The sequence below is a fragment of the Pristis pectinata genome, chromosome 3, assembly GCF_009764475.1.
Source record: "Pristis pectinata isolate sPriPec2 chromosome 3, sPriPec2.1.pri, whole genome shotgun sequence".
Lineage (NCBI taxonomy): Eukaryota > Metazoa > Chordata > Chondrichthyes > Rhinopristiformes > Pristidae > Pristis > Pristis pectinata.
The window spans coordinates 26,648,632-26,665,557 of NC_067407.1; the positions used below are offsets into that span (position 1 = coordinate 26,648,632).

The following is a 16,926-nucleotide window of genomic DNA, read 5'->3' on the forward strand; positions in this document are numbered from 1 at the left end:
GATTCCCAGCATCTGCAGTTTTTTTTGATTTTGAAGCTGGACATCTGTTTCAAGTTGATGCTCTGAGAAGTTGGATAGCACCAACTGCTAAATCACTAACTGGCCCACTTTCAGAAACATCTGTCCAAAGTCCATTTCCCACCCTTGCCCCTCACTTCATCTGGTGATTGTGGGTGTTCAGTAATTCCATTGAACTGTCCTCTGGCTATCTGAGAGAGTTTAATTTGCGACCAGTGAAATAGAATGTTGGGCTACCCTTTGGGGTTTTTTTGCAGCTTAGTGGAATAGATTAGTGGACAGCCTCTTGGTTACAAGAGAGCTCAATGAGTAAGTGGGTATATAAGTGCAGTCTTTGAGTTCCTGAATGAAGTTGAAGGAGGTGAGAGAGGGGCTCTGAAGTGCAAGCTGGGACAGAGACTGAAGGAAAATGTAAGTGGACAGGAAACTAAAAGAGAGAGGAGATTAGGAGTGTGTGCATGTTGTGCAGTAGAGCATGGTTTCTAGTTGTCCTGGATCCCCTTACCATTGGACTCGTATCTCATCTATCAAGACTATATAGTACCTGGTGGGCAATGGCAGAACTGGAATGGAAGCAACTCATCCTCAGCCTTGTATTTAACATCACAAAACACGGCCATTTGATCCTTTGATTTTGCAACAGTATTTTTGTCCTCGGGGCTAATTCCATTCTTCTGTTCAATCCTCGTATTCTTCAAAATTTTGCCTAAGAGGAAGAAGATAATCTGCACTGATTCTGTGTATGGTTTTATTTTTAGTAATGAATCAGAAATGAGTCCAGAATGTCATTCAGACTGAGAATAGATGGGGCCACAAAAATCTTAGTTTCTCAAAGCAATACAGGCTATTCCTGCCAGATGCTGAACAATCAATGCAAGTTATCTGATGAAAGAAAAACACTAATTATAACTATGTAATGGTTCATTATCAATTTCTCTTCATCTTCATCCATTTGATATATTGCTTATTGTAGTTTCCATTGACTGTGATCTCCTATCCTGAAACTCACACTTTTATCAATAAGAAATCAACAGTATTAGCTTGGGAAGTTAAAGCTGTGCAAGTGTTCACCGCCAAAGTAGATAGTTCACTAGAAAATTAGGCTACCCTCACTTCAGCTTCTATAGCTCAATGTTTATGTATGTAGCCATGGAGTCGTATAATATGAAAATGGGCCTTTTACCCAACTGGTCCATTGCTGATAAAGATACCCATCCAAGCTAGTCCCATATATCCATTTGTGGTGTATATGCCCAAGGTATTTTTGTATGAGGTTAAATCTGGGTACCTTTGCATTGATTAGTATTGAAAGGTCTCCATCAAGGCTTATTTGTTAATGTTGTTCCTCAGCCATGAGGAAAAACAAACATCTCTTCTCATAAACTAAAATAACAATTGTAAATGCATTCATCTAGCTTGCCAGTAAACCAGTAAATATGTTGTATGTTTAAGACAATATTGTAACTTATAGTTTATAGACAATGTAACTTCAGAGTTTGCACGATAGCTGCTGAGGACATTCTGCAGTAACCACAATAGAAGCTTTTGTTGCTTATCTGGTAAAGTTACTGCATATCAACAACAAGAAGTTAGGAAATGGAAGGTTCAGGAATTCTTTTTCTTCACGGAGTTGGATACACAAAAATCATTTGAGGTAACAATCCTAATGGTTAAGATCACAGAATCTTTGGTATTATATTCTTGGCGTTATATCCAGGTGCACAGAGAAAGAGGAATTTTGAAGAGTATGAGGATTGAACAGAAGAATGGAATTAGTCCAGAGGACAAAAACACTGTGTTGCAGAATCAAAGGATCAAGTGGCTGTGTTTTGTGATGTTAAATACAATGATTTTAAAACATTGAAATTACAAGAAAGAAGGGGGTGTACTTCTAGAATTTAGGAACATATTGGAGTGGATATGGAAAAACGAGTGCATTTTCTGCAATGAATAGATGCCAAGATATGGTTATAAAGAGTAATGATTACACAAAGTAATTTTATATTAGAATATATGTTTGGTACTATAACAAAGGACCACAGGAGTTTTAATAAAGATAGAGGGCTGACAGATGTTTGCATCAGATAATGAATCATACGGAATGATTACCAGATTGCATCCAGATGATTTATTCAACATGTAAATTCAGGTTACTTTCTACACTGTGTGATTATAGCATGAAGTTCTGAGGCAGTGTCGTCCTTTTGTTTTGCCAGTGGAGGGTACTGGAAGGATGCTCTTGTGATTCATGTATTGTGATTATACTGGACAATTAACAATGTTGAAGTAATTGTTGCAAGCTTATTCTGTCATAATTGCCTGTTAATGTCTGAGGAATAACATTACAATACAATGATGAGCAGAGGAAATTATAGTGTGTTTTGATAGCGTCACGCAGCACTGAAAGAGACCAATCGGCCCATTGTTCTTGTGCCAGTGAAAGAATTGATTATCTTTTATCCTTTTCCAGTTGCCTTGTATATATTTTCTTTTAAGATTTTCAATGTCCATTTCACTTTCAGGTAGTGCACTCTATATTATAACTCCTGGGTATTTTTTTCCTGTCAGCTGTTTTGTTAATTAGCTTAAATCAGTAGTTACTGATCCTGTTGCCACAGGAAACGTTTTGTCCTTTTTTTATTCTGTCAAATCCCTTCATGATCTTAAGCATCACTATAAAATCTGTCCTTCATCATTTCTAACTCTAAGGAAAAGCAACCCTAGCAAGGACAAACCTAGCTTCTCTTGTCTCTGTAAGTAACTGAAGTCTTTCATTCCTGGTGCCATTGTAATAAATCTCATCTACAATCTTGCAATGGCTTTGACATTCCTCCTAAAAGTCTCCTGCCCAGAATTGGCGATGGTATTCCAGTTGTGTTGTAAATACTGAGTCAAGACCCATCTTTATTTTCAGGTGGATGCAAAAAAAACCCTATGACACTATTTAAAAGAAAAGCACTGTTCTGAATAAATTTATCTCTCAACTTCCTTTACTGAAATAAGTGATCTGATCACTATGGCTTTGCTGTTTATGGAGTCTTACTGTAAAAATAGATTACTAGATTTTCTGTATGAGAGTAATTACTATAATTCAAAGCTTGCTTTGTCATGACATTCTTTGGGATATTCTGGAGTAAAATGGATGATATAAATAACTTGCAACTTCAAAGGCACATATTAGATCAAATCAATTCACCAATTTCATCTGCCAGTTATGTTTGTTTCGTCCTTCCATTCATGTTTTCTTGATGTCTGCCTCTCTTCAGAAGTAACCATGTTGCTGATTTTAACACCACAAGTAAACTTTATCGTATACACAGTAGTTTAGCCAATGCCATCCAAAGAGGGACACAAATGTATGTCTCTTCAGTTTAGTAAATAGCAACTCACTCATCCTTGCTGCATTTTGTTCTGTCATAGTTCTTGTTGGCACAATGACTTTTTTCTTAATTCCATGGATTTAAATTATGTTAACAAACCTCTTGAAAGGTGTTTGATAAAGTACTACTTGAATGTACAGATACACAGCATCATTCCCTTCATGAACTCTTTTCCATTTGCCTTTAACAGAATAGTACAGGTGCTAATTAATTTATTAATTAGCACTTGGAAATACTATATGGATTAATGTGTTTATTTAAAATGGAGTGAGAGAAGGGATATGGTGTTGGAGGAGAGATGGCGATATGGTTAAATGATGTGGAGCAGAGAACGTGAAAAACCTTTTACTTGAGGGTTATGAGGCAATGCAATCCACTACTGTGGTCAGTCAGTGAACCAGAGATTATTTCAGTAATAGGTTACATATGTAATGTAAAAAGGGTAAAGTAGGGTGCATGGGATGAGGACTACCATTTGCATCCCTGATAAATATCAATCACAGAATAATCTTGTTTCAGTGTTGTAATGTCTGAATGTTAGGGTAAATTGGATTTCAAATTCTCATCCTTGAAACTGGGGTGGGTGGATGGGTGGGATGGTGGTGGTAGTTGAAATGACAGTGGTACATGAATTTTACCTGTGAAAAATGAAAACTTATTTATATAGTGCCTTTCAAGGCCTCAACATGCTCCAAATAGTTTCACAGTTAATAGTTTTTTTTTGAGATGTGTGATGTAGGAAATGAGGCAGTTAATTTGCTAACCACAATAAGATCTCATAAAAAGCAATGCAATAATAGCTAAATAACCTTAATGATTGTGAAACAAAAAATCTACAGATGCTGGAAATATTAAATAATATTTGAAATGTACAGAACCCCAAAAGTTATTCAAAACAGAATAGCAATCAAGCAACATGATAGCTGTTGCAGAGCAATATCACAGTAAGCAGATAGTTTACCACTGTGTTGTTATTATTTGATGGATAAATATTAGCCATGGTGCCAAAAAGAACTCCTGGTTATTTTTCAAATGGTGCCTTAGAATCTTTTCCATTGGCATGAAAGATAAAACTGGATCTCTATTTAGGTGGCACCTTCGGCGGTGCCAAACTCCCTCTGTATTGTTCAGGGGTTTGTGTTGGAGTCCCTGAGAGTGTCTTTCTTTCTCACTCAGTGGTGAAAATGACACTGGGCTCCCAGCCAAGAGGATTGAGGTAGAGGCAGCACAGTGGCACTATTTCCCTGTCCTTCCATCTGTCTCTTTTTCCCCTGTGAGTTCTTGTTACCTTTCAGAGCAGGTGGGTAGGCTTTCACTCTATCGTTGAATTTTTCTTCCCTTATTTCTCCTTTCCCTTGTTCCTCTCTTCCTTTACTTACTCTTTGCACTCTCTCTCTCTCTCTTTCTTTCCCTCAATCACTCCTGGTGTTCTTGTTGCCCATTTGATCACAAGAGAGCAAGTTTGAGAATCGCTTGTTGTTGGCAGGTAGGTAGCTTTTGTCCCTTTTGTCTCTAAATTAACCCAGGCTATTGAAACAACAGGAGTAGAGGGGGACAGTCCAACAGCTATGCAGGGAGGGGATGGAAAGTGGGGTGTCTGATGTCCACGGTAAGGTAGCAGGCTGAAAGTGCCTATTTTGTGATCTTATCAATGATAGGACTTCCCGAATGAGGATAATGACCTCAAATAGAGTTACAAAATCAAGTGATATTTATGGCACTGAAGAAATCATTGTGACATTTTGCTGAGGCTTTATTTTGAGCACCAGATTCCTTGATATTTACTCTCAGTATTATTAAAATTCCATGCTGTGGGAAACTTGCTTGTGCAAGTACTTTTGCACCTCAGCGGATTTGTTTGTATTTTACATAGCTTTACATGACCTTGGTTTGCATTGAGTCCATAATGTAGTTCTTTACCTGTGACAAACCTCACAGTTAGCATCTCAAGGACTGCTAATGAGTCTGTGTATCAATTCCTCTGCCTTCCCCTGAGTATTGTATCCTATGTAACCACTTCAGGAAAGAAAGCCAAATGGATTTTGTCCCATCATGCTTTCAATGGTTCGTCTTGGAGATGACACTCATCTTCAAATTTTACTAAAAGCTTTAATATTGGAAACAAATTGCAAGTTTCAATCTGATTTTTTTTTCGGGGGGAATAAAATGTGTTATGCTTTGTGTACTCATAAACATGGTGCCCAGCTGCAGCATTATCCCATAATAACCCAGTGATAAATACTGAAATGTTTTCACTGTAAAAATGTATAGAGTGATTATCCACCTTTATTTGCCACCTTTAAACTAAGTTTATAATTCATAGATTTTATGATTGGTGAACATCCAGCTTCTAGTCTGTAAATAAAAAAAAATTCTTTTGCAGTATTGCAGCTAAAAAATATTATTAAATTCACTGCCAGCCAAATTGAAAGGGAAAGAATTTATGCTTTTTTAGAAAAGATGTACAAATTTATTTGATTAGCAATTAGTAAGCAGGCTTCTTTACACCCTCCTTTAATTTGGATGTTATCAGTTGCTTTGCTCAAAGCAATTTTGTCCATGTAACCGATATTGGAAAAAATCCTTTTCCCTCTAAATGAATTCGCTATTCATGGTTCACTTTCAAGATAAATCCATACCTAATCCAAGCATAGAATTGAAATGGGCCAGATCACTTCCCATTCAGCACATTATCTGGACAATATTTGGATGTCCAAGCATAAAATGCTCGCCAATTATTCATGTTTTTCATTTTTCAGCACACTGAATTTTGTCAGTCATCTTTCGTTCAGTTACAGCTTCTTGTAAAACATCGTATTTCATATAATGAAGTGTTTTAATTTAGATTCAGTTGCAGCATGAATAACCAAATGAGGTGAGGTACCGCAAGTATTACAGATCGATCACATTTAATAAACGGTCTGCAGAAACCTTGATCTAAATATATTTTTATTGGCAAATGTCAAAAGTAAGGAGATTATGAGCTTAATAGCTTGCATTGTAGAAGCAGTAGTTTCATTTTAATGTTCTCTTAGAACTTTAACAATGGGGGAATTTGTTCCATGTATGTGTATAAATAAAATATATACCGGCTGCTGTGTGTTCCTACATTTTTGTCTTTCAAACCAAATAATCTTTACATACTGTGTGTTTAAAATAACTTTTGGTTCTATGTCACTTGGTAACATAAATGCTACACAGATGCAGTTAGAAAAACAACTTAAAAATACATTTGCTATCATATTTATAATAGTAAAACAGAATTTAAGATAGTAATTTGATATCTGGTTTTATATGGCGAACATAAGTTGGTTCTGCATTTTAGGATAACATTTGAACTACTTTATTTAATTACTGCCTTGAACTTCCCTAAGAAGTATTGATTTCCTTGATGTAGTACAGAGAGAGTTCTACTACAGAATGCACAGATATTACTGATTTAAAATTCAATTGCTGGTCTACAGTCCAGAAACAGCTGCAAGTTTAGAACCTAAATTTACTTCAAATCCTACCAAAACAGAATGAAGCTAAAATCAGTTGGTTTAATTGTAAAATTATATTTATTGTGCATTTTATAAAACATTGTAACAAATAATATTTAATATGGTAGTATGTTCCAAAAATTACTGCAATTGTTCTATTTTTAATACATCTCATCATTGAGCTGAAGGCTATAATACTTTTTAAAAAATTGCTAAATCTTTAGGTTCATTTCTTCATTGTGTAAGAGTCCTATCACTGGGTCTAAGTTGTTGGAAAAATGGTTACATAGGAATTTTTGAGGAGGCTTCCCTATGAAGATGTATATCAATGTAATCATTTGTGTTCTTATTCAATGTTTAAGTCACCAATATAGTTTGTTGCAGAAAAACGTTGAAGGCTATTTCTGTTAAGATTATAAAACAGGAAGCAGCATTACAGATTTCCCATTCAGTGGATCTTTAGCTTGTTTGGATAGTGGCTTGGCTTAAACTTATCTCCATAATCTAACAACTATCATAAGAGCTTAATAAAAAGGCTTGTACTGTAATAGAATCAAACTCTTTCCCTTTTTCTCTTAGGCTGCCAGGACAATGCCAGTACTTGGGTCTGCCAGTCCCTGATTACTTCAAGAAGTGGATTAATCTCAAAAAGGTACTTTGAGTAGCAGACATCGTTTTCAAGGATGAGGTCTTAGAGATGCTTAATGGCCAATCCTATTTACATTGAAATGAGGAGCTGATGGCTCTAAGCCTGGTTTTATTCTGATATTGGGATTTTCTTTTTGTGTCACAGCTAAATAGGATATTATGTACAATCTGAACTCAGAAGTTTCTCTCATAGCTGTCTTGTAAGCATGTGTTGCCTTTGGGGTAATCAGGAAAAAATATTATGTCCTTACAATCACTGGGTTTAGGAATATTAAAATGTCTTGGTGCATATGCAGTGTTATTTTGATTGGTATTTTAACCTTTGACTAGCCTATAAAGAAATTCTCTCTTCAAGCCAATATTACATTGCTGAAATTTAATTCAGAAATCATACCAGATAATAGGAAGACAGATAATGTATGCATGAAGGATATTATATTTGGTCTAAATGCAGAGAGGCCAGGACTTTGTACTTGAATAATAGCCCAGAGTGACTTATAATCTGCTGGCGAGAAATACCTTACTGTCAGTGTAGAAAGGAGAACTCTTAAATCAGGGAAGAATAAAAAAACTTGAAAGTAAGAGGACAAAGGCACAGGTCTTCCATTAACCCTTAAATTATCTACTTTTGCACTTTTTCAGTAAGTTTTTCCTCCAGTACTCCTAATACTTCCTTTTCCACCATCTATCATTATATCCACAATTTTGGCTTTTGTTTCTAAGGGCATGACTAGACTGCAACATTATAATGCAACATCAACCATTTGACCTTTTACTTGACTGTACAGCTTTTGCTTACAATGTACAGCATTTTTTCTTTTATGTATTTCAAAAGGCAAGTAGTGTGGTCTTATAAAAATAACAAATTAGTAGTTTTTATATAGAATGATCAATATTATAATCTGATGTAATTTTTTATTTGTTTTTAAAATAATCCCTTCAGACATCATTGTAAAAGGTTTAATACATTATTAACAATGTACAGACTTGTGTTGCTTAAGTTCAGAATTCTACAAATGTAACAGAGTCTAGGAAGCAAATCACCTGCTTTTCTATTTCAGTTACTAATTATTTTTACTTCAATCACTAGTTCAGGTAGTTTTTTGGACATATGCCCTATGGTACATAAAGTAGCAGCCTGCTGATGACATGATTGAATTGCAAAAAAAAATCTGATTCAAAAGTGATTTGCTTTTTTTTATTCAGTTGTTCTACTTCTGAAATTTTTCTGCAAAAAATGAAAAATGTTTAAAATGTTTAAATAATGCAGTATCCTTCAAGTACTAAGATAATTGTAAATAACTCTGTTTTCTGCACAGGCTGCCTGACCCAATATCCTTTTAGTTCATGCACAGAACTAGGAAGAAGATGGCAGGATATCTAGATGTTTGTCATTTTGAGAGAGATCAGCAACATTGGTACTCCTTTCTGCCCCAGTACTATTACTGTAAAATATCTGGTCAAGGGAATTGATCTGCAGGATAGTAGAGCTAATGGCACTAAAGAAATTGATAATGCACTGTGAGATATTTGTTTGCAACTCAGAAGCTTGTCGAGAAACATTATTTTCTGATCTGAAATTCCAAGCATCTAGGTTTCATGAAGGAGGGAGAAGGTGCCTTTGGGCTTACCTTGAGCAGAAAATATTTCTTGAGCCAGTACAAATTTAAAGTGGATTTCAGCTTTGCAAAACCTTCCAGTATTTCATCTCTTAAAATATTTTCTTAGGTGTAATTGAAAGTTGCCAGGTTAGTTCCTACTGTATCATGGAGAGGATATTTTTGTTCACTTTATTATCTCCAAATGTCTCTGTGCTGAAGAGTTCATTGACCAGAATGCTTAACAATTTGTAAAGAATAACTCCCACCTTATACTTCTTAAAAAAGATATAGTAATGTGTTTGCTTATATTTAACTCAGCTTATGACTAAATATCTGAGTTTTGTATTAGTAAGTGCCCCCTCCTTAACCTTCCAATGTTCGTCCTTTCTCATCAACCTTTCCTGAATATTGACTGGAGGTTGACTCTGTCGGAAAGGGTCAGCAGCTGCATAATAACGTTGAGATGAGGAAGGCACTGAGCAGAGTCCTGATTAACATACAGCCAAGGGAGATAAGAGGGAAGAGCTTATGTGTCACTTTGCAGATGGCAAGCATCTGTTTTGACTACAAATTTGTAACAGTGAGATCCAGGAATTGCCTAGGCAAGGGGTAGGATTTGTCAATAGCTTGATGTTCCTTACATACACAGCCAGCCAGCTTGAAAGAACACAGTACAAATCCCAAGTTAATCACCTACAACTTGTTTTCTTGTATGATGGTGATCAAAAGGTTGTAGGTTGTGTTTGTTTTTAAAATGACTTCACATTAAAAAGCACATGGTAACCACATAGAACTACATTCTTATTCATACAATGTGAATAAATATAATTATCTAACCATATCAGATATAGAGATCTCTCCCTCACTCTCCCTCTCTCATTTTCTCTCTCGTTCTTGCTTTCTGTCATCCCAGTTCTCTCTCTCTTTCTCTCCATCTGTCCATCCATCTACCCACTAGTATATAATCTTAACATTTACTCAATAATATTTTCTTGAGATGTGTTTTAAAGAAATAATAGGGAAGATCATTTGATTACCAGTGCTGGATCAAAGAGAACCCAAACATCCTCAAATAAGTGATAAGCAAAGGATGAAAAGTTTGGGATTTGTGGAGGCGGTGATGTGGATGGTGTCATAGGTCCAGAGGAGATTGCCAGTTTGGAGAATAATGAGAATTTTATTTTTAAGACATTGAAAATTTGAAGTCATTGGGTAGGGTACTGGTACTTGGTGGAGATAGCATGAACACAGCAACATATTAAATGTAGTAAAATTTAGGTACAGTAGAGAATTGGAAACCTAACAGGACACCATTGTGCTAACTTAATATCTTCATATATTATTTTGTGAATTGACAGGGCTTCAATAGTGTCCTTTTAAAGTAACAGATCAAAGATGATAGAATCATAGAACACTACAGCACAGAAACACGCCCTTCAGCCCATCTAGTCCATGCGGCCTGGTTTTCTGCCTAGTGCCATCTTCCTGCACCTGGACTATAGCCCTCTCTGTATCTCTCATCTATGCACTGATCCAGACTTCCCTTAAATGTTACAATTGAACCCGCATCCACCACTTCCACTGGCAGCTCATTCCACACTCGCACCACCCTCTGAGGTGAAGTAGTTCCCCCTCAGATTTCCTTTTAAAGATTTCACCTTTCACCCTCAACCTATGACCTCTAGTTCTAGTCTCACCCAACCTGAGGGGGAAAAGCCTGCATTGCATTCACCCTATCTATACTCCTCATTTGACAAGTTTATCAAGCATTTGTCTGCTACCATCATTATCATTGCAAGATTATAAGACTAACAAAAACAATGAGATTAGTAAATCAGAGCAGTATTATATGTGTTCTTATATCATGACTACTGGCTGAAAACTGCTTCTGTCCCTTTTACTGAATAGAGCAGTATTTTCTTTTAGTATTTGCTTCAGGGTACAAAGTTTATTATTTATTAATGCCAATCACTTATATTAAAATAAATGACTAGTACTAAGGTTGAATTTTTCTTAAAGAAAAAGAAAATACAATATTGGTCCTGTTTGTAACTCTGGTTAAGTGGTGAAAAGGTGAGGGGAGAAAAGGCAAGTTGGAATCTCATGCCTGCCTCTGGAAATGAGAACCTGAATTCTGAGTTTCTGCACAGAATTGCTGCACAACTTCTCATATCATTCTCATTTGAAAGTATGCATGTGCACAAAGAACTTTTGGGCACTTGCTCTTGTCATGTGCTCAGTAGAGTGTGTTAAAATATCAAGCAGTTTGATTCCAGTGTCCTTCCTGCAAGTAAATAACCTGATTGACTTTAACTGGCCACCTGCTGCATTTCCAGCAGGTGGTTAAGGTAATTCACATGTAAAACCTAAAATTTGCACAAATTGAAAGATTATGAATTACTTCACTCAACGCAGATCTTTTTAACCTTGTTTGATGCAAATATTTTTTCTATGTTAACTGTCACCGATTGATAGTATGGGAGAATGAAATATTTTTCACATTTAGCATTCAGCACTGACAACAAGTATCTTTTAGTCATGGGACAGCAACACTTTGTATTTTATGCACAGTTTTTGACATTGTAAAGCATCAAGGGACAGTCACTGAGGAGAAGCTGTTTTTGAGCAGTATTAACTACCACGTAGGAACAAAAGTGCTTGGAGATGATACAGGAGAGAGAGATGGGGAGAAAATATGAGGACTGTTGGAGGCTATATCACCGATGGCGTATTGTTGCAATTATGTGTTAATTCCAACATTAAAATAAATCACTGTCTACTGCACCATTATATCATCTGTATTTCCCACATCACTTATTCTTCCTTTTTGGAAGTTGTCTTTTTTGTTATTGACTCCTGAGACTGGAAACCAATTTCAATTAAAGACTGAGACAGATAAAGGATGCATGGCTTTCATCAGTGATGAAATGATCATTTGACTTTATTGTTTCAGCACGTATATCCTGAGAACAACTTTTCATAACAATGCCATGATATAACATTGCATCTTTTAATTTTAATTTGCTTACCACTATTTCAACGTACATCATTCAAAGTAGCTCGATATTTACTGAGAGACTGCTGTATGCTATGTCTCACTGAAACGTAGCTTACACCTGTTTCATCTGACTGTGCCATACAACCTGAGGGCTTTTCAGTCCACTGAATGGACCATACAGCATCCTTGGGCAAAGTTAGAGGTGGAGGGGTCTGCTTCTTAATCAATAACCCGTGGTGCTCGGATGTGACAGTCCTGGTGAGCTCCTGCTCACCCAGCCTGGAATATCTAATGGTGAAGTGTCGACCATACTACCTGCCACGGGAGTTCACTTCAGCTATGCTGATGGCAGTCTATATCCCACCCAAGACGAACATGAAGCCTGCACTTATTGAACTATACTCTGTGGTCAACAGCCTTGAAGCAGGATACCTTGAGGCCCTCTTCATTATTGCAGGTGACTTCAACCAGGCCAACCTCAAGAATGTATTACCAAAGTACTACCAGCATGTCTCCTGTCCCACCAGAGATCCTAACACCCTTGACCATTGCTATACAATCATCAAAATATGTCACCACCATCACTGACTTTATCAGCAAGTGTGTGGAGGACTGTGTACTATTGGTATTGGTTTATTATGGTCACTTGTACCGAGGTACAGTGAAAAACTTGCGTACCGATCGTACAGGTCAATTCATTACACAGTGCAGTTACATTAAGTTAGTACAGAGTGCATTGAGGTAGTACAGGTTAAAAACAATAACAGTACAGAGTAAAGTGTCACAGCTACAGAGAAACTGCAGTGCAATAAGTTGCAAGGTCACAACAAGGTAGATTGTGAGGTCAGAGTCCATCTCATCGTATAAGGGAACCGTTCAATAGTCTTATCACAGTGGGATAGATGCTGTCCTTAAGCCTGGTGGTATGTGCCCTCAGGCTCCTGTATCTTCTACCTGATGGAAGAGGAGAGAAGGGAGAATGACCCGGGTGGGTGGGGTCTTTGATTATGCTGGCTGCTTCACCAAGGCAGCGAGAGGTAAAGACAGAGTCCAAAGAGAACAATACAGGTGTTCCCAAACCGAAAACCATGGATGAACGGGGAGATCCACTCCTTACTGAAGTCAAGGACTGCTGCATTCCAATCAGGCGACCCTGACCTTTACAAGAAATCAAGATACAGCCTCTGTAAAGCTATCAGGAATGGCAAGAGACAATACTGGTTCAAAATGAAGTCCTAGACCAGTCGTCAGTTGTGGCAGAGCTTGCATGCTATAACGGGCTACAAAATGAAGTCGGGCAGCACAGTCAACAACAGCGCATCCCTCCCTGATGAGCTTAACACATTCTATGCATGTTTTGAGCAGAAGGGGAGTGGTTTGTCACCACACACCCTGACAGCCTCCAATGCAACTGAACCCATGGTCACCATCAAGGACGAAAGATCAGTCTTCCGGAGAGTGAACCCAAGGAAAGCATCTGGCCCAGATGGTGTCCCTGGCCATGTGCTCAGATATTGTGTTGATGAGCTGGCGGGGGTATTTGCAGACATATTTAACCTCTCCCTTCTTCAAATGGAGGTGACCACTATTATCCCGGTACCTAAGAAAAACAAGGTAACATGCCTTAATGACTACCGACCGATGGCTCTGACATCAACCATCGTGAAGTGCTTTGAGAGGCTGGTCATGGCACACATTAACTCCAGCCTCTTGGAAAACCTTGACCCACTGCAATTTGCCTACCACCGAAACAGGTCTATATTGACGCCATCTCCCTGGCCCTACACTCATCACTAGAGCATCTGGATGTAAAGACACCTACGTTAGACTACTGTTTATTGACTAGAGCTTCACCTTCAATACTATAATTCCACGCAAACTCATCACCAAACTCCAAGACCTGGGACTCAACACCTCCCTCTGCAACTGGACCCTTGACTTTCTGCCCAACAGACTGCAATCAGTGAGGATAGGGAGCAACACCTCCAGCACGATTATTCTCAACACTGGTGCCCCACAAGGCTGCGTCCTCAGTCCTCTACTCTACTCCCTATATACTCATGACTGTGTGGCCAGATTCTGCTCTAACTCTATCTACATGTTTGCAGATGATACCACCATAGTAGGCCATATTTCAAATAATGATGAGTTGGAGTACAGGAAGGAGGTAGAGAGGTAAGTGACATGGTATCGTGACAACAACCTTTCCCTCAATGTCAGCAAAACAAGAGCTGGTCATTGACTTCAGGAAAGTGGGGTGATGGAGGGGTGTACGTGCACCTGTCTACATCAATGGTGCTGAGTTCCTTGAAGTGAACATGACCAATAGCCTGTCCTGGTTCAACCATATAGATGCCATGGCCGAGAAAGCTCACCAGTGCCTCTCATTCCTCAGGTGGCTAAAGAAATTTGGCATGTCCCCTTTGACACTCACCAACTTTTATCGATGCACCATAGAAAGCATCCTATCTGGATGCATCACAGCTTGGTATGGCAATTGCTCTGCCTGGGACCGCAAGAAACTGCAGAGAGTTGTGGACACAGCCCAGTACATCACAGAAACCAGCCTCCACCCACCCCCCCCCCCCCCCACCCCCCATGGACTGTCTACACCTCTCGTTGCCTTGGTGAAGCAGCCAGCATGATCAAAGATCCCACCCACCTGGGTCATTCTCTCTCCCCTCTCCCATCAGCCAGAAGATACAGGAACCTGAAGGCACATACCACTGGGCTCAAGGGACAGCTTCTATCCCGCTGTGATAAGACTATTGAATGGTTCTCTTATTCGATGAGATGGACTCCTGACCTCACAATCTACCTTGTTGTGACCTTTCACCTTATTGTCTACCTGCAATGTACTTCCCTGTAGCTGTGACACTTTGTATTCTGTTATTGTTTTTACCCTGTACTACCTCAATGCACTGTGTAATGAATTGATCTGTACGAACGGTATGCAAGATAAGTTTTTCACTGTACCTCAGTACAAGTGACAGTAATGTACTAATACCAATTTTCAAACCCTTTCAGAATAATGAGGATCATTTTAGGGATATTCTCTCATCACCCTTAGTAATTGAATATAACAATGTCTTTCATCAGATTTTCCCAATGATGTGTTATCAACAGTAATGGAGTGTTTTTGCCATTGACCAGTAGCTTGAATTTGAGCTTGAATGACATTTTTTTTTAAATGATGTATAAGAATTGAAAGGTGTACAATCGGGAGCTGAATTGTGATTAAATAGTTTATAATTCTAGTGCATAACCTTTGTTTTCTAATTCCTAATCTCAAAATTAATGGTTCAATGTTAAAACAATCTACTTATCTTGTTCGCTAATAGTGTGATTGATATGAATTGTTAAGCTTTGGAACAATTTTATATCATAGCTAATATATCAAAAAAGTGCTGCAAATAATAAGTATGTTTAAAAAAAAACAAAAAAAATTTAAGGAGTCAAATAGACATACCCATGATAAAATTCTATAATCTAATATTGAAGTCTTAGCTATTTTAAAAACTATTCTCTATAAATAGCTGCAGTGAAGATGCACAAGGTTACATGCTGGAGTGGGTTGACTTCAAGCTGATTTAAAGGACTCTGCAATTGTCTGCTGCTTTAATCATCTTTTTGTCCTATAGCCATAACAGATTTATTTTAAAGAAGGTTAGTTAAGCGGTTCATAATGGGGATAAGTGGTGAGTCAAAATAAAAGGTACACAATTTAACAACTAAAGCTCTTCAGATAAAGACCTGTTCAAACTATAAAGATCATTCTGTATTTTGACAGCTATTGAATCTTCCATGGTTTGCCAGAGGACTAGTAGAAGTCACGAGGCCCTTCATTGTGTGGAGTTTAAAAAATTGCTTTTGTCTTAAATATGGCTTTTAGCTATCTTGTCTAGCTATGGCAATTAGTGGAATTACTGCAATGGTAATTAGATGTAGGATGAAAACAGAAAAAAAGTGTAAATGTTTGAAAGTAAATCTGTTTCGTTTTATTTCAGAAAATTGCTAAATCCTCCAAAATGGAAAGAGGCCATTTAGCCTAACATGTCTGCACTGGCTCTTGAAGTAGCTCTCTAGATGGTCCCACCTTCTTGCTGTTTCTCCATGCACCTTCAGTTTTTATTCCTCTTCTATTCCTTTCAAGAAAGTGACTATTTCTGCTTCCATCACATTTTATATCATAACCTATCATTTTGTCAACTATCTTAAATCACCCTTTTGTTACTGAGTCATGTGCCAGGGGAAACATTTTCTTCTTGCCGACTTTATCAAGATCCCTAATAATTTAGAAAATCTTTATTATATTTTCTTTTATCCATCTACATTGTAAGAAGAAGAATCTTGGCATCTGCAATCTCTCTATGTAACTGATTCCACGTTGAAGGAATTTTTCTGGAAAATCACCTCTGCATTAACTTAAATATTAGTGCAGTTATTTGATATTTTGTATTAATATATATTATGTTGTTATGTCTAGATTAATGCATTCCTGCTAGTGAATTCACAACAACAATTCATTCAAACAGTAATTGAAAATCAAAAAAACTGCAAATGCTGGAAATATTCAACAAGTCGAGCAGTATCAGTGGAGAGAGCAACAGAATTAACATTTCAGGTTAATGGCCCTTCATCAGAATCAGGACCATTTCTCATGAAAGGTCATAAATCTGAAATATTAGGTTTGTCGTCACAGTTGATGCCTGACCTATTGAGTATTCCAGCACTTTCTGTTTTAATTCCTTCATACTAATTGATTTAATCCTTAAATCACCAAGTATATTACTACTGCC

The 16,926-nt window shown here is 37.5% G+C and overlaps 1 protein-coding gene across 2 annotated transcripts in view; it reads left to right on the top strand.

The window, feature by feature from the left end:
- LOC127568299 (ERI1 exoribonuclease 3-like) overlaps positions 1-16,926 on the top strand; it is a 308,692-nt gene that overhangs the window by 64,921 nt on the left and 226,845 nt on the right. For both annotated transcript variants that reach the window (XM_052011886.1, XM_052011887.1), the window contains exon 6: positions 7,460-7,532. In XM_052011886.1, the coding sequence (XP_051867846.1) occupies positions 7,460-7,532 (73 nt within the window). The remainder of the gene's footprint in view (positions 1-7,459; positions 7,533-16,926) is intronic.